The sequence below is a fragment of the Lepidochelys kempii genome, chromosome 1 (assembly GCF_965140265.1).
Source record: "Lepidochelys kempii isolate rLepKem1 chromosome 1, rLepKem1.hap2, whole genome shotgun sequence".
Taxonomy (NCBI): domain Eukaryota; kingdom Metazoa; phylum Chordata; order Testudines; family Cheloniidae; genus Lepidochelys; species Lepidochelys kempii.
Genome location: NC_133256.1, coordinates 208,467,458 through 208,486,224, shown reverse-complemented (window position 1 = coordinate 208,486,224; position 18,767 = coordinate 208,467,458). Strand labels below are relative to the sequence as shown.

At 42.1% G+C, this 18,767-nt stretch overlaps 1 protein-coding gene across 9 annotated transcripts in view; it reads left to right on the top strand.

Annotated features, from left to right (window-relative positions):
• The window catches only part of MIX23 (mitochondrial matrix import factor 23), a 62,834-nt gene that overhangs the window by 35,969 nt on the left and 8,098 nt on the right, over positions 1–18,767 (top strand). The window contains exon 7 of one of the 9 annotated variants that reach the window (XR_012154808.1): positions 587–1,939. The exons of 4 other annotated variants lie outside the window; for them this stretch is intronic. Coding sequence is in view for 3 of the 5 variants with exons in the window: in XM_073310809.1 (XP_073166910.1) it covers positions 587–637 (51 nt within the window). In the remaining 2 variants the exon portion in view is untranslated. Of the gene's footprint in view, positions 1–586; positions 1,940–18,767 lie in introns of those variants that run through there. 4 more of the 9 variants (XR_012154809.1, XM_073310809.1, XM_073310833.1 and 1 more) reach the window with 4 other exon arrangements.

Genomic DNA, 18,767 nt, shown 5'->3' with positions numbered 1-18,767 from the left:
TTATTTTGATCCAAAAACATTGAACTGATTGCAAACAGCATACAATAACTCTACAAAGCTTTTACAGACTGGTGTGACCCATAAATGTAATTTGCATTTCACCCTCCACTGTAATGCCGCACCCCTGGTGGGCAACATGGCATCTGTTGAGCAGCACAGTGATACAACACAACAGATGAGCTCAGAAAGTAAAGAACAGCTGTATCCAGTTAAAATGCCAAAGTGAATTTATTGACTGACAGAATGTAGTACGCCAGTGTTTTTCCTCTTGTGAAATGTGCCACAGGTGAGTGACCACAAATGGTTACGATCTAAATTTTGTCTCATCTGAAAGTGAGCACCTCTAGTGCTATGCCATCTCTTAGCACCAGGCTGCAAGTGTTGGAATACTGACCTGCAGGGAAGGTGACTAGGCCCAGGGATCTGCGAGAGTGGTAATGATCATTAATGCTGCAAGGTCAGTCGTCAGTCATAGTTTTGACGTGTGCACTGTAGAAAGGGAGAATTGCCAGTTCTGGCCCCAGCTTCTGTTGTGTTGAGGATGCTTATTACAAGGTACGACTCCCTTTTTATTTTGGTCTCCTAGGTATTTAATGAGCGCTGCAGAATTCACTACAAGCCTCCAAAGAGCCAGTGATGCAAGAGTGCTGCCCGTGAAGTTGTTCTACAATCATGAGAGCAAAGCTGAAGAGACATGGGGCAAGCTGAGAGAGACCGTTCCAGAACCAGGAGAACCCTGCCTCATTTTGTTTTCAGACTCATCTAGTTAAAATCTCACATTCAGCTGATTCTCCTAATTAAGAGAAACCAACTCCTATTTTGTACAAAATGTGAAAAACTAATACATTTTATAACTATTAAAAAAAATTTCAGATGGAATGGGATACTACCGCTTTCTTGAGTTCCCCAACCCACAGCAGCCCTAGAAGGGGAAGAGATAATAGAGAATTGCTCCCTCTGTTGTTGCACCAGGGAGATCTTCCTGTATTACTGCTTTCACCTTTAGCATGGTGGATAAATGTAGTCTACCCTTAAGTGTGACCTGACATGGTCAAAAAAATATAACTTTTATAGTTTGAACGAGTTTAGTGCTCAAGCAGTGCTCAAAGTAGGAGGCTAAAGGCTTTGTCTTGAACCATTTACCACAGGTGATAGTTCAGTAGGGTTATACACAGACACTGCTTTGCCAGTACACTTCAGTCCTGACCTGCAGACCCTCTATATACCATTCCTCTCCTCCCCAACCTGGATCTATAATATCTACTAATGCAGCTCTGGGTTTCTTTTTGAGCAGACACTGCTAACTGGAATAGACTGCATGATGGCTTTGTGATGGAGACAGGAATGAGGCACCCAAATCCTTTTTCACCTGACATTTTAACAGTGATGACTGTGTTACGAATTTTAACAACTGATGAAAGTATTAATGCCAAACTTGCTTTCTGAAGTATCTTTGAAACCAGTTTGATGAGCATACCAGTGCGGTAGGAGTTGGTGAGAGAAGAACTGCATCTCTAGACTTTAAATGTGCTTATTTGTGATATCAGTGAAACTGGACATAGTGTTTCGTACCTAAACTTTTCTTGGAAGATGAGCATCCTGTATAAGCAGCTCAGAATAGGGGGTGTTGAGTGGCTTTCATTAACTCACACACAATGTAACTCCCACAAGCTAGGCTATTAGGTATTCTGGGGTGGGTGTCCGTCTTCCCTGGTGGAGCTGTTCCACTTTTTATAAATTAAATATTCATTGAAAGCGAGAGTGACTTTATAACCTGGTGGCTCAACGGGTAGTGATCAACGGTTCAATGTCTAGTTGGCAGCTGGTATCAAGCGGAGTGCCCCAGGGGTTGGTGCTGGGGCTGGTTTTGTTCAACGTCTTTATTAATGATCTGGATGATGGGATTAATTTCACCCTCAGCAAGTTCGCAGATGACACTAAGATGGGGGGAGAGGTAGATATGCTGGAGGGTAGGGATAGGGTCCAGAGTGACCTAGACAAATTGGAGGATTGGGCCAAAAGAAATCTGATGAGGTTCAACAAGGAAAAGTGCAGAGTCCTACACTTAGGAAGGAAGAATCCCATGTACCGCCACCGACTGGCTAAGCGGCAGTTCTGCAGAAAAGAACCTGGGGATTACAGTGGACAAGAAACTGGATATGAGTCAGCAGTGTGCCCTCGTTATTGGGCTGCACTAGTAGGAGCATTGCCAGCAGATCAAGGGAAGTGATTAATCCCCTCTATTCGACACTGGTGAGGCCACACCTGGAGTAATTGCGTCCAGTTTTGGTCCCCCCTCTACAGAAGGGATGTGGACAAATTTGAGAGAGTCCAGCGGAGGGCAACGAAAATGATTAGGGGGCTGGGGCACATATGGACTTATAAGAAGAGGCTGAGGGACCTGGGGTTATTTTTTCTGCAGAAGAGAAGAGTGAGGGGGGGATTTGATAGCAGCATTCAGCTGCCTGAAGGGGTGTTCCTTAGAGGATGGATCGAGGCTGTTCTCAGTGGTGGCAAGGAGCAATGGTCTCAAGTTGCAGTGGGGGAGGTCTAGGCTGGATATAGGAAACACTATTTCACTAGGAGGGTGGTGAAGCACTGGAATGGGTTACCTAGGGAGGCGGTGGAATCTCCTTCCTTAAAGGTTTTTAAGGCCTGGCTTGATAGAGCCTTGGCTGGGATGATTTAGTTGGTGTTGGTCCTACTTTGAGCAGGGGATTGGACTAGATGACCTCCTGAGGTCTCTTCCAACTCTAATATTCTATGATTCTGTAGCACTCACTGGGTTGGGGGAGACTTGGGTTCAAATCCCTGCTACAAGTCAGGGTAGTGGAGATTTAAATCTGGGTATTGAAGTTTGGTCCCCAGGTCCCTAGGCAGTCCTCAGACTGGACCACCACCCAAGTAGCTCACTGTGACCAGCAGAGCATGGGCTGGTAGAGCCTAGCTTACTGGAGGCACGGCCCATGAAGGTCTTTGTGGCAGAGTGCTGGGCAACTCTCTCTGAGCCAGCAGGCTGGTCACTGCAGCTCCAATTAAAGACCTCTTTAAGAAGAGCTGTGCCTAATCGGTAGGTGGAGGGGAGCTGGAAGGCTAATTAAGCCATTAGGCAGAGGATACAAAAGGGCACAGAAGGAAATAGGAGAAGAGAAGCAGACAGTGAGAGGGATTGCTCTTCCTTCCTTGCCTCAGGAGCTGAGGGCTCCCTATGACTGTAGGAGTATGGCTGTATAGTGTACAAGGGTGGTGGGAACCAACATTGTAAACAAATTCCACTGGGTTTTTTACCAGCATAAAGGTCTCTGAGCTGTTTGTGGACTCAAGCAGAGGCAGGAGTGGGTGGGCCCTGCCACACTCCTGATGGGAGGAGATGTTCAGCCTCTCTGATTGGCTTGAATCACTCTTTAAGCCCAAAGGAGACACAGGAAGTTATCTGGTTGCCTCCTTGAGGGTTTTCCAGGCAGACCTACCCTGGGCTGGGCTGGCAGGTGGGTGGAGAGTGGCTGTGCCCTGGAGATGGCAAAAGCAGGATGAATCACACAGAAGTTGCTGTAGAATGTGAGAGAGAAGAAGCTAGGAATGAAGAATGGATGCACATTAGACAACAAGAACAGACACATCTGAAGAAGCAGCAGGAACAAAGGGAACAAAGAGTAGGGTGGGAAACCACAATATTGGCAGTGCCAAATCGCTGAATAAGGAAGTAAAGATGGGGCGGGGGGGGGGGGGGGCAAACCATCCACAGCTGTGAAAATAACATGTAAAGCAAGGACTTTACATGTCAGGATAAAGCTAGGATATCAGTTGTTTTGGTCTAAACCATGTATTCCACCCCCTTTGAGATTTTAGGAGTGTCAAAAGTTTGGATATGTGACAAATATGTGAAGAGGTAAAACAAAATGTGGTAAATGTGGAGGGGAGCATTCATATGAAAACTGCAGAAAAAGCAGACCTAAACTGTATTGACTGTGATGATAACACAGTACAGTGTATGAAGGATACATGGTACCTAAACAGGCTAGGGATTTTCGAAGAACAAGAATTATCAACAAGATATCTGGACTTACACAGAAGCTAAAAGCTGCTAAAAAGTATTTAAAGAGACAAGTGAGGAAGGGGAAAACCAATAAGAGAAGGTACCTTTACTACAACATAATGTCACAAAAGGTATGATATATAAGAGAAATAGAGAAAGATATATTTCTTGAAAAGAGAGAAATTTGTAGTATTTATGATAGAAGTAATAAACCACTTCACAAGCAGAAAAGAGAACAGAAAGAATAAAGATTGTAATTAGGGCTGTCAAGCGATTAAAAAAATGAATCTTGATTAATCGTGTGATTAAAAAAAATTAATTGCAGCTAATTGCACTGTTAATAGTAGAATACCATTTATTTATATAGAATCATAGAATATCAGGGTTGGAAGGGACCTCAGGAGGTCATCTAGTCCAACCCCCTGCTCAAAGCAGGACCGATCCCCGAAGGGATCGGTCCTGCTTTGAGCAGGGGGTTGGACTAGATGACCTCCTGAGGTCCCTTCCAACCCTGATATTCTATGATTCTATGAAATCATCCCAGCCAGGGCTTTGTCAAGCCTGACCTTAAAAATATCTAAGGAAGGAGATTCCACCATCTCCCTAGGTAACGCATTCCAGTGCTTCACCCCTTCCTAGTGAAAAAGTTTTTCCTAATATCCAACCTAAACCTCCCCCACTGCAACTTGAGACCATTACTCCTTGTTCTGTCATCAGCTACCACTGAAAACAGTCTAGATCCATCCTCTTTGGAACCCCCTTTCAGGTAGTTGAAAGCAGCTATCAAATCCCCACTCATTCTTCTCTTCCGCAGACTAAACAATCCCAGTTCCCTCAGCTTCTCCTCATAAATCATGTGTTCCAGTCCCCTAATCATTTTTGTTGCCCTCCGCTGGATGTTTTCCAATTTTTCCACATCCTTCTTGTAGTGTGGGGCCCAAAACTGGACACAGTACTCCAGATGAGGCCTCACCAATGTTGAATAGAGGGGAACGATCACGTCCCTTGATTTGCTGGCAATGCCCCTACGTATACACCCCCAAATGCCATTGGCCTTCTTGGCAACGACGGCACACTGTTGACTCATATCCAGCTTCTCGTCCACTGTAACCCCTAGGTCCTTTTCTGCAGAACTGCTGCCGAGCCATTCGGTCCCCAGTCTGTAGCGGTGCATGGGATTCTTCCATCTTAAGTGCAGGACTCTGCACTTGTCCTTGTTGAACCTCATCAGATTTCTTTTGGCCCAATCCTCTAATTTGTCTAGGTCCCTCTGTATCCTATCCCTACTCTCCAGCATATCTACCTCTCCTCCCAGTTTAGTGTCATCTGCAAACTTGCTGAGGGTGCAATCCACACCATCCTCCAGATCATTTATGAAGATATTGAACAAAACCGGACCCAGGACTGACCCTTGGGGCACTCCACTTGATACCGGCTGCCAACTAGACATGGAGCCATTGATCACTACCCATTGAGCCCGACAATCTAGCCAGCTTTCTATCCACCTTATAGTCCATTCATCCAGCCCATACTCCTTTAACTTGCTGGCAAAAATACTGTGGGAGTAGTCTGCCATGTGCTACCTTCGGTAATTCCATGTTGCATTACAGCCCATTTTCCATATACTGCGATGCATTTAGTAATCCTTTCCTTCAGAATTTATTCTGAAACCGTACATGCTATTAAGGTCAGGCTAAGAGGTCTGTAATTGCCTGGATAACTTTTTTCCCCTTTCTGAAATATAGGTTGGCTATTCTCTGCTCATAAAGTACTGATCCTAAATTGATAGATTTATTAAAAATTCTGGGTATTGGACCAGCGGTCTCATCTGCCAGTTCTTTCAGTATTCAGGGATGGAAATTATTCACCCTCCCAATTTGAGCAAATTAAGATCTAAGTCTTTCGCCTGCCATGTGGTAATCTTTGCTTCTCTACGCATTCCACCAGCCATCCTGCCTTCATGTCTGTGTTCTGTACTTTCATCTTTATTGAAAATTGAGGCAAATTATTCATTTAGTTTTAGGGCAATACTTAGATTATCTTTTATCTCTACCCCAGCCATACTGCATAGTGGCCCTTCCTCATCCTTCATTTCCTCTTTTTATTGTATAACTACAAACTAGAGAGATAAAAGTTTAACCAGTTAACCAATAAGCATCGGTCTTATTAGTTTCGGTTAACGATTAAACTCCGCTGCCGCATAGGGCAGCAGAACCCTACGTAAAATGTGCAGCACCCCCCGCACCCGTAGTTCCCTGTTTATGTGAACTCCTTAATGGTTAACCATTTAATGGATAGAATTTTAATAGGTTACACAGTTACTATTTATAAACCCTGTTTACATCCCTACTACAAACCTCTTACTGTTAATTTCCTTTGCAAGGTCTAGCTCAGCTTGTTTTAACAATTCTAAATTTATTCCTACGTTTTTCTGACCTCCAAGGCATATAGTTGTCTTTGATTGCTCCCTTTTTCCTTTCCCTGTATGTTCTGTGTTTATTCCTAATATTCTTTTTGCGGTGGTAATTCAAGTTAGGTGTGGAGCTCTTTCTTACAAGTGTATTCCCTTACATGGGTTTGTAAATTCCCAGATAGATTTTGTACCTTTGACTTAAAGAAATTCCAAGTGTTCTGAGTGCTAGTCCTTGAGCACTTCGGTCCCATTGACTTCTTGAATTAATTCCCTTAATTACCCTTTTGAAACCAAAAATCCTAGTAGCCAACCTTGTTTAGATTCATTCCACTTAATTTAAACTGAACCAGTTTGTGATCACTCAGTCCAAGGTTATTTCCTATGACCAGCTCCTATATAATATCCTCACTATTTAACAAAACCAAGTCTAAAATTGAATGACTTTTTGTTGGTTCAGTGACCATTTAGTGAAGAAATCTGTTGTTCTCTATGATGTCCAGATACACAGGTATAACTGGGCTGTATCATTATGAGTAGCATTTATTCTCCAGTATAAGGACACGTTAAAAGTATAACTCTTTTTGAGGTGCGTCCCTTGGAATTTTCTTTCAACTGAATAGGTCCTCTGGTCTATATGGTTGGTGATTTAGTGCACGGCAGGCTAGTGCACTGTAGATTTACAGCCTGGCTTGCTGTAAACTAAATCACATAGACAAGTCCTGTTTCACAGATAAGGCTACTCAGTAGTTTATCAAGCTTTGCAGGTGTACAGTATGGTGTAGATGGAGGATAGTAATAGATATAGGTACTCAAACTGTAAGCACAAACCTGGAAACTCTTTACTGATAAAGACTACAGGTGTGTACCTCATATTGAATAAAATGTTAACTGTCTTAACTCTCTTAACCGTAGTTCCTTGAGATGATTGCCTGTATGAATTCATACTTTAGACAATTCCCTCAATTTTCGAGCTAGCATTGTCATTTGTGGCTGTACATTTGTACTCACAGCCTTATGTTTGAGCCCAATGGTATCAAAGGGAATGAAAGTGCAAATTTGTCACTCATTTCCTTCTGAAAAATACAATGCACAGCCTGAATAGTCCCTCAGAAACTCTGTGGCCTTGCCTAGGTTAGTATTTCAAATAGGGCTGTCAAGCGATTAACTGAGATTAATCACGGAATTAATCTCAGTTAAACAATAGAATACCAATTGAAATTTATTAAATATTTTGGATGTTTTTCTACATTTTCAAATATATTGATTTCAATTACAAACAGAATCCAAAGTGTTCAGTGCTCACTTTATTTTTATTTTTTATTACAAATATTTGCACTTTAAAAAACAAGAGAATTCTACAGAAAAATACTATGTACAAAAACCCCCTGCATTCAAAAACAAAACAATGTAAAACTGTGGAGCCTACAATTCCACTCAGAACTAAGACAAACAAGTTTGTTTACATTTACGGGAGATAATGGTGCCTGCTTCTTGTTTACAGTGTTACCTGAAAGTAAGAACAGGCATTCGCATGGCACTGTTGTAGCTGGTGTCGCAAGATATTTACCTGCCAGATGCGCTAAAGGTTCATATGCCCCTTCATGCTTCGACCACCATTCCAGAGGGTGTGCACCCATGCTGATGAAGGGTTCTGCTCGATAACAATCCAGAGCAATCCCGACCGACGCATGTTCATTTTCATCATCTGAGTCATATGCCACCAGCAGAAGGTTGTTTTTTGTTTGTTTGGTGGTTCGGATTCTGTAGTTTCTGCATTGGAGTGTTGATTTTTTAAGACTTCTGAAAGCATTCTTCCACACCCCATCCTGCTAATTAGAGATGTAAAGGGTCCATGTATTATATGTGGAGATTTGAATAGCCATAATGAATTATGGGGAAGTGGGAAATCTGATCACAATGGCAAATGTTTGGAAAAGTTTATTGATGAGCACCATCTGATAATACTAAGTAATGGAACACCAGTTAGGTTTAACTCAGTTACTGTTTCCTTTTCCTGTTTGGAGCTGGGAATTGCAACAAGTATAGCTAGTAAATGTAGCTGGGAAATTTACAAGGAAGAGGGAATGGGAAGTGGTTGTTTCCCTGTACTTAGTATGAACCAAGGAAAGGATGATATTGAAGACACGACTAGAGGAACTCCTACTGGGAATTCTAAAAGGGCTGATTGGAAGCTCTTGTGGAGTAAGTGTGACGAGTGCTTGAGCAACACATGTATAAGTCATGAACACAGATGGTGTACTACAAACAAATATAGGGGTAGGATTAATCTACGTGGAATCACAGACTTGTTGGGGTGGAAGAGATCTCGAGAAGTCATCAAGTCCAGTCCCTGCATTGAGGCAAGACCAAGTAAATCTAGACCATCCCTGACAAATGCTTGTCCGCTCTGTTTTTGAAAACCTCCAGTGAATGGGGATTCCACAGCTTCCCTTGGAAGCCTATTCCAGAGTTTAACTATCTTTCTATTTAGAAAGTTTTTTTCATATATCTAACCTCAATCTCCCCTGCTGCAGATTAAATTCATTACTTCCTGTTCTGCCTTCAGTGGACATGGAGAACAATTGATCACCGTCTTCTTTATAACAGCCCTTAACATATTTGAAGACTGTTATCAGTCTTGCTGGGAGCTGGAGGGGGCACCACTCACTTGGGGGGCAGGAGGATGGAATGTAACAGCAGTGACCCCAGCCCCAGGGAAGGTAGAGACTTGTATTCATTTAGGTGGAATAAAGAAGCCCAAAGAGTCAAAGGTGTTAACATGACCCTAAACCTGTCCAGCATTAAACAGTTTTAAACAAGGCTCAGGGTTTGTTATATAGAGAGATTTCAGCCTTCTTAGTACCATGGCAAACACATTTAGGAAACTCATGACAATTTATTAATTGAAACATAAGAAAGGAAAGAAATCAAAGCAAGGCAAAACCCAATGAAATTGAGTTATGCAACACAAACTTAGTCAAAACCCATCAAAGTCTTTTTAGAAAGGTTGACTATTAGTATCTTATTGTGCCAAACAGCTTTCCTTGGTGGGGAAGAAAGGATTAGTTCTGTGTTTCAGCTTGAGCTGGGAATCATAGTCACTTTCCTGCTTTTGACAAAACAGACCCATAAAGAGGGAAAAAAGATTGGATAGTAAAAGATGGGGGAAATGCAGCTTTTATTGACATTGTTGGGATACAGGGCAGCTAGTCAGTCTCAGACAGATGTTTTGCATTAGCAGGTTGGCTACAACATCTGTTGCGCCGGATTCTGGTTCACCGCCCCGGTCAGGGATGTCATGCTGCAGAACTCTTTCTGCCCACAGTGCTCATGTGCTGTTTGCAAATGTTAACTCCTTCTCTTTGCTAGGGCAAAAACTGGGTTTAGGTCGGGAATAACAAACAGGAGCTGCCTACACTCAAAACACTGAGTATACGCCACACAAACAGCCCAGACTCGCTAAATATTACTACTCCTTCACCCTTGCGCTGAAGATTCCTTCTGTGATGGTGCCTTCCCTTACCATCCCTAAGCCCTGGAGACCACTGTCATGCAGGCCACCAGACTGCTGAAAATCCCCCCGGCAAGAAGACATCCTTGTCTGTGCTGTTCAACATATTTATTAATGATCTGGAAAAGGGAGTAAACAGAGAAGTGGCAAAGTTTGCAGATAATACAAAAATGTTCAAGATAGCTAAGCCCAAAACTGACTGCGAAGAGCTACAAAGGGATCTCACAAAACTGGGTGATTGGGCAACAATATGGCAGATGAAATTCAGCATTGATAAGTGCAAAGTAGTGCCCATTGGAAAACATAATCTGAACTACACATATGTAATGATGGGGTCTAAATTAGCTATTACAACTCAAGAGAGGTCTTGGCGTCACCATGGATAGTTCTCTGAAAACTTCACCTCAGTGTGCCAGCTGTGGACAAAATGACTAACAGAATGTTAGGAATTATTAGGAAAGGGATAGATAGAAAATATCACAATGTCACTATATAAAATCCATGCTGTACCCATACCTTGCATACTGTGTCCAGTTCTGATTGCCCCATCTCAAAAAGGATATGGTGGAACGGGCAAAGATTCAGAGGAGGACAACAAAGATCTCAAGGATATGGAGTGACTTACATATGAGGAGAGACTAAAAAGATTAGAACTGTTCATCTTAGGAAAGAGATGACTGAGGGGGGATATGATAAAGGTCTGTAAAATCACAGGTAAGTATGACTGGTTTCCAGCTATACACTTGTAAGTGTTCAGTGGCGCCTGGAGCCTTGGCATGAGCTTGTGCCTAAGCCTGCCAACATCACAACCACCACCTTTTACCATCTTTTACAAAGATATAAAGCACTGGTTTTTACCTCTGGTAGCCTGAATGATATGAGACCTTGAAATTGTAACATTATCTGTGGAAAAATACCTAAAATTTAAAACAAATTTTAAAGCGTAAAAACAAAACAAAACAAAAAAAACCAACCCACCCTAGAGTGACTCATATTAAATGAGGACATTGATATAATAGGCATCACAGAAACTTGGTGGAATTAGGATAACCAATGGGACACAGTAACACCAGGATACAAAACGGGGGAGGGATAGCTCAGTGGTTTGAGCATTGGCCTGCTAAACCCAGGGTTGTGAGTTCAATCCTTGAGGGGGCTATTTAGGGATCTGGGGCAAAAATTGGGGATTGGTCCTGCTTTGAGCAAGGGGTTGGACTAGATGACCTCCTGAGGTCCCTTCCAACCCTGATCTTCTATGATTCTATGATATTGGAAGGACAGAACAGGTCATGCTGGTGGGGGAGTAGCACTATATGTGAAAGGAAGTGTAGAGTCAAATGAAGTAAAAATCTTAAATGAACCAAACTGTTCTGTTTGAATCTGTAGGGATAGTAATTTCATGCTTGAATAATACGAATATAGTAGTAGGGATATCCTACCGATCACCTGACCAGGATGCAGAGTAACAGCCGTGTTAGTCTGTATTCGCAAAAAGAAAAGGAGTACTTGTGGCACCTTAGAGACTAACCAATTTATTAGAGCATAAGCTTTCGTGAGCTACAGCTCACTTCCTCAGATGCATATCGTGGAAACCAGTCGGAGAACACTTCAATCTCTCTGGTCATGCAATCACAGACATGAAGGTCGCTATCTTAAAACAAAAAAACTTCAAATCCAGACTCCAGCGAGAAACTGCTGAATTGGAATTCATTTGCAAATTGGATATATTAATTTAGGCTTAAATAGAGACTGGGAGTGGCTAAGTCATTATGCAAGGTAGCCTGTTTCCTCTTGTTTTTCCCTACCCCCCCCCCCCCCAGATGTTCTGGTTTAACTTGGATTTAAACTTGAAGAGTGGTCAGTTTGGATGAGCTATTACCAGCAGGAGAGTGAGTTTGTGTGTGTATGGGGGGGGGGGGTGGGAGAAAACCTGGATTTGTGCAGGAAATAGCCCAACTTGATTGTCATGCACATTGTGTAAAGAGTTGTCACTTTGGATGGGCTATCACCAGCAGGAGAGTGAATTTGTGTGGGGGGGTGGAGGGTGAGAAAACCTGGATTTGTGCTGGAAATGGCCCACCTGATGATCACTTTAGATAAGCTATTACCAGCAGGACAGTGGGGTGGGAGGAGGTATTGTTTCATATTCTCTGTGTATATATAAAGCCTGCTGCAGTTTCCACGATATGCATCTGAGGAAGTGAGCTGTAGCTCACGAAAGCTTATGCTCTAATAAATTGGTTAGTCTCTAAGGTGCCACAAGTACTCCTTTTCTTTCTGACCAGGATGGTGACTGTGAAATGCTCAGGGACATTAGAGAGGGTATAAAAATAAAAAACTCAGTAATAATGGGGGATTTTAACTATCCCCATTGTGATGGGTTGGACCCCCCCTTTTGGGGTGCCACCTGATGTACTGGGGTCCCACTAAGCCCACCCATTCCACTAGCCTGGGCTCCCTCACCCTGTCCTGCTGCACACAGAGGTAGGGACATATCGAGCTGTAGAATCACACAGAGTCTGCAATCAGCTCTGTGTGGGAAGAATCACCTTGGAGATTTCCCAGCACTCAGGTGCACACACCCTCTGGAGTGTAAACCCAAAATTATATTGTCTTGTGGTGTACAGAGATCTATACAGTGTAAGCTCATGACATTCGTTCCCCCCACCCTCAATGTGGAGGAAGATATGCACAGCTTCCCCAACCCCCAGTTATGTATAGCCCAAACTGGGTTTTAGAATAAGCAAAAAAAAGTTTATTAACTACAAAAGGTAGATTTTAAGTGATTATAAGGGACAACAAACAGAACAAAGCAGATTACTGAGCAAATAAAACAAAGCACGCAAACAAAGCTTAATATACTAAAGAATACTGAGTGCAAATAATAACTTTCACCCTAAATGTTGTTTTAAGCATGTTGCAGAGTTTCTTGAAGGTGAACTGCATGGCTTGCAGCTTAAATCATAGAATCATAGAATATCAGGTTTGGAAGGGACCTCAGGAGGTCATCTAGTCCAACACCCTAATCAAAGCAGGACCAATCCCCAACTAAATCATCCCAGCCAGGGCTTTGTCAAGCCTGACCTTAAAAACTTCTAAGGAAGGAGATTCCACCATCTCCCTACGTAACGCATTCCAGTGCTTCACCACCCTCCTAGTGAAAAAGTTTTTCCTAATATCCAACCTAAACCTCCCCCACTGAAATTTGAGACCATTACTCCTTGTTCTGTCATCTGCTACCACTGAGAGCAGTTTAGATCCATCCTCTTTGGAACCCCCTTTCAGGTAGTTGAAAGCAGCTATCCAATCCCCCCTCATTCTTCTCTTCTGCAGACTAAACAATCCCAGTTCCCTCAGCCTCTCCTCACAAGTCATGTGTTCCAGACCCCTAATCATTTTTGTTGCCCTCCGCTGGACGTTTTCCAATTTTTCCACATCCTTGTTGCAGTGTGGGGCCCAAAACTGGACACAGTACTCCAGATGAGGCCTCACCAATGTCGAATAGCGGGAACAATCACGTCCCTCTATCTGCTGGCAATGCTCCTACCTATACAGCCCAAAATGCTGTTAGCCTTCTTGGCAACAAGGGCACACTGTTGACTCATATCCAGCTTCTCATCCACTGTAACCTCTAGGTCCTTTTCTGCAGAACTGCTGCCTTACTACTTGGTCCCTAGTCTGTAGCAGTGCATGGGATTCTTCCGTCCTAAGTGCAGGACTCTGCACTTATCCTTGTTGAACTTCATCAGATTTCTTTTGGCCTAATCCTCTAATTTGTCTAGGTCCCTCTGTATCCTATCCCTACCCTCCAGCCTATCTACCACTCCTCCCAGTTTAGTGTCATCTGCAAACTTGCTGACGGTGTAATCCACGCCATCCTCCAGATCATTAATGATCATTAAATCACGAAACCTCCAGGTATTCCTTTCACAGGCAAGATCTTTCTCACCTGAGTTCAGTCCCTACCCCCCCTAATGCTCCCCCACCTTAGTTGCTTTGTTTCTTCAGGTGTTTTCAGCAGTCTTCCTTCTTGGGTGGGGAGGCACTGGAGAAGAACCAAGAGTAACTCCGCAGCCTTAAATAGGATTTACATATGTTGGGAACCTTTTGTTTCCTAGTCTGATGCCCACCCCCTTCCAGTGGAAAAATACCAGCAGCTCAGGATGGTATCCTGTACCAGGTGACATGATCACATGACCTTGCAGTGTTAAAGCAGCATCCCAGGAAGATTCTCAGGAAGGTGGGAGATTACTATCTTCAAAGTCCTATTGTCTTTCCTAATGGTCCATCCAGGCTGATTGCCTATTGTCTGGTGGACGTTCCCCAGATGCAAGCACTTTTGTAATTGATACATAGTCCATATTCCTAACTTCAGATACAGAAATGATACAAAAACAACAAGGAGTCCGGTGGCACCTTAAAGACTAACAGATTTATTTGGGCATAAGATTTCATGGGTAAAAGAACACTTCTTCAGATGCAAGAAATGATACATACATTCAAATAGAACAATCACATCCAGTGAATCATAACCTTTCCAATGATACCTCACATGACCCAACTTGCATAAAACATATCTTAGTTATGCCATATTCATATCATAACAATAGGTCTCTGAAGAATATGGGGCATAATGTCACACCCATATTGACTGGGTACATGTCACCTCAGGACAGGATGTACCAAATGACTGGAGGATAGCTAATGTGATTCCAATTTTTAAAAAGGGCACCAGAGGTGATCCCGGCAATTACAGGCCAGTAAGGGTGACCAGATGTCCCGTTTTTATAGGGACAGTCCCATTTTTTGGGACATTTTCTTATATAGGTGCCTATTACCCACCACCCCCTGTCCCATTTTTTCACAGTTGCTATCTGGTCACCCTAAGTAAGTCTGACTTCAGTATCGGGCAAACTGGTTGAAAATATAGTAAAGAACAGAATGGTAAGACACAGAGATGAACATAATTTGTTGGGGAAGAGTCAACATGATTTTTGTAAAGGGAAATCATGCCTCACGAATCTATCAGAATTCTTTGAGGGGGGTCAACAAGCAGGTGGACAAGGGGGAATCCACTGGATATAGTGTCCTTGGACTTTTAGAAAGCCTTTGACAAGGTCCCTCATCAAAGGCTCTTAAGCAAAGTAAGCTGTCATGGAATAAGAGGGAAAGTGCTCTCATAGATCAGTAACTGATTAAAAGGTAGGAAACAAAGGGTAGGAATAAATGGTCAGTTTTCAGACTGGAGACAGCTAAATAGTGGTGTCCACCAGGGGTCTGTTCTGGGCCCAGTCCTATTCAGCATATTCATAAATGATCAGGAAAAAGGGGTAAACAGTGAGGTGGCAAATTTGCAGATGATACAAAACTACTCAAGAGAGTTAAGTCCAAAGCAGACTGTGAAGAGCTACAAAGGGATCTCACAAAACTGGGTAACTGCACAACAAAATGGCAGATGAAATTCAATGTTGATAAATGCAAAGTAATTGAAAAACATAAACCCAACTATACATATAAAATGATGGGGTCTAAATTAGCTGTTACCACTCAAGAAAGAGATCCTGGAGTCATTGTGGGTAGTTCTCTGAAAACATCCACTCAATGTGCAGCGGCAGGCAAAAAAGTGAACAGAATGTTGGGAATCATCAAGAAAAGGATAGATAATAAGACAGAAAATATCATATTGCCTCTATATAAACCATAGTATACCCACATCTTGAATACTGCATGCAGATGTGGCCCCATCTCAAAAAATTTATATTAGAATTGGGAAAGGTTCAGAAAAAGGCAACAGAAATGATTAGGGAGATGGAACAGCTTCCCTATGAGGACAGATTAAAAAGATTAGGACTTTTCAGCTTAGAAAAGAGCCGACTAAGGGGGGGATATAATTGAGGTCTATAAAATCATGAGTGGTATGGAGAAAGTAAATAAGGACATGTTATTTACTCCTTCTCATAACACAAGAACTAGGTGTCACCAAATGAAATTAATAGGCAGCAGATTTAAAACAAACAAAAGGAAGTATTTCTTCACACAGCACACAGTCAACCTGTGGAACTCTTTGCCAGAAGATGTTGTGAAGGTGAAAACTATAACAGTGTTCAAAAAAGAACTAGATAAATTCATGGAGGATAGGTCCATCAATGGCTATTAGCCAGGATGGGCAGGGATGGTGTCCCTAGCCTCTGTTTGCCAGAAGCTGGGAATGGACAACAGGGGATGGATCACTTGATGATTAACTGTTCTGTTCATTCCCTCTGGGGCACCTGGCATTGGCCACTGTTGGAAGACAGGATACTGGGCTAAATGGACCGTCTGACCCAGTATGGCAGTTCTTATGTTCTTACGACTGAAGATTAGGTCCAGCATGTGACCAACTGCGTGGGTTGAATTAGAGATGCCCTCTGAAAGTCCTAGGGAGCCAGGTGAGGAGATCAGTGACTGGGCTTTTGCAGCTACAGCCTTTTGACATGCATGCATGAAAATGAATATGTGTTGGTCCACACTGCTTTGGATGGTTATCCACCAGAACCTGTTATCAGCATGGATACATGTCCTCTGGAATGGTGGTGGAAGCATGAAGGGGCATATGAATCTCTAGTGCATCTGGCACATAAATATCTTGCGTTGCCGGCCACAACAGTGCCATGCGAATGCCTGTTCTCACTTTCAGGCGATACTGTAAACAAGAAGCGGGCAGCATTATCTCCTGCAAATGTAAACAAACTTGTTTGTCTGAGCAATTGGCTGAACAAGAACTAGGACCGAGTGGACTTGTAGGCTCTAAAGTTTTACATTGTTTTATTTTTGAATGCAGTTATTTTTTTGTACATAATTCAACACTTGTAAGTTCAACTTTTATGATAAAGAGATTGCACTACAGTACTTAGATGAATTGAAAAATACTATTTCTTTTGTTTTTTACTGTGCAAATATTTGTAATAAAATTAACTATAAAGTGAGCACTGTACACTTTGTATGCTGTGTGGTAATTGAAATCAGTATATCTGAAAATGTAGAAAATATCCAAAACTATTTAAATAAATGGTATTCTATTGTTTAACAGTGCGATTAATTGTGATTTTTTTTAATCACTTGACTTGGCCTAATTAATACATAATCTATAGATCAGCTACAATGGGTGATTTAACCAAGTTTACACTGTTAGATTTCCTTTAAATTCATAAATTCCAAGGCTAGAAGGGACCACTGTGATAATCTAGTCTGGCCTCCTATGTAACAAAGGCCATAAACTTCCTCAAAATAATTCCTAGAGCAGATTGTTAGAGAGCTTATTCCTTCACTCTCCCACTTCCCTGGTCCTTCTCGCATGAACAGAGAGCAACAATACCCGAAGTCCGAAGGTGCAAACAATTTGATGTTTATTGGGGTGAACTTCCAGCAAGCTTAAATACAAGTTCCTTTTTCCTTATTTTCAAATCCCAACTTACTTCCTGTTTGCCCCTAATTTATATAGTAATATTCTTAGCTATACCTTAACCAATCATTCTACTGAAATTTAACTAACTAATCCTAACATATTGTAACATGATTAGCTAACCAGTTATATCCCACCACCTTAATTAGTTTACACCCAGCAAAATTAATTATACAGCAGACAGAAACAATCACAGAACCAGACAGAGACCATGCCAATAAACAATAGCAAAGTGGGAACTATAATGACAAAACAATACAGAAGTGAGGATTTCACAACTACATCTATAAAGACATAAGAGTTTCCCAGCTGTGTCTATTGAGTTCTTAAGTGAGTTCTTACCAGACAGAAAACTATCAACCTCAATTTCCTTTTACATCTTCTAGGCACTTCCCTTTCTCTGGAGGTGATAGGCACTATCAGGACAGGATTGTATTCCTAACAGCCCAATAGCACCTTCTTTCAATGTGACTACTTTGGAATGTGAGGATGTGACCCGTCGCTTCCCAGCTTATGGCTGCCTCTGTCGCTTAGCCAAAGGCCTTAGCCTAAGAACAGGGCCTCAGACTGTCACAGTAAGAGAAGGACCTTAACACTGGCAGACAGTGATTTTGATTCTTTCTTTTATACCTCTAACTAGCCAAGTGGTAAGAATACACCTAAATTCTTAAAGTACAGGCCTTTACAGACAGGCCTGAATATCTATATCCTAACACAGATCTCTTAGGAAAATATCCAATCTTGATTTTAAAAATTGCCAGTGATGGAGAATCCACCAAGATCCTTGGTAAACTGTTGTAACGGTAAATTACTCATTGTTAAAAATGTATGCCTTATTTCCAGTCTGAATTTATCTAGTTTCAATTTCCAGCCATTGGCTCATTTTATCCTTTTCTCTGGTAGGCTGAAGAGCCAATTGTCAACTCTTTGTTCCCCATGTAGGTACTCATACACTGTAAGTTAGAGGGGTGTGTGTGTGTCTGTGAATGCTGAAAAACAAGTATAAATGTGTGCGCGCCTTTTCTATAAAACTAGCTTGAGTGTATGCTTATAGCAGTTTATCTATACAAGATGGCTTGAATGTATGCTTAATTGTTTTGGGAAGGAGGACAGATGGGTGGATGTTGGTGTTGTGTGTTGAAGGGGATGAGCAGCATCCTTATCTCAAAAGTAATCAGCTGTTTTACATAAATAGTTCAAACGAAATCTTCATTTTGTCTACGGTCGGGTGTATTAACCAATTTTACATTCTTAGATTTATAGGCTGTGTATACGTGCGTGTTTGTAGCATAAAATAATGCTGAAAAACAAGTATGAACATGTGCGTGTGTGTCGGTGACTTATCTATATAATAATATAGAATTAT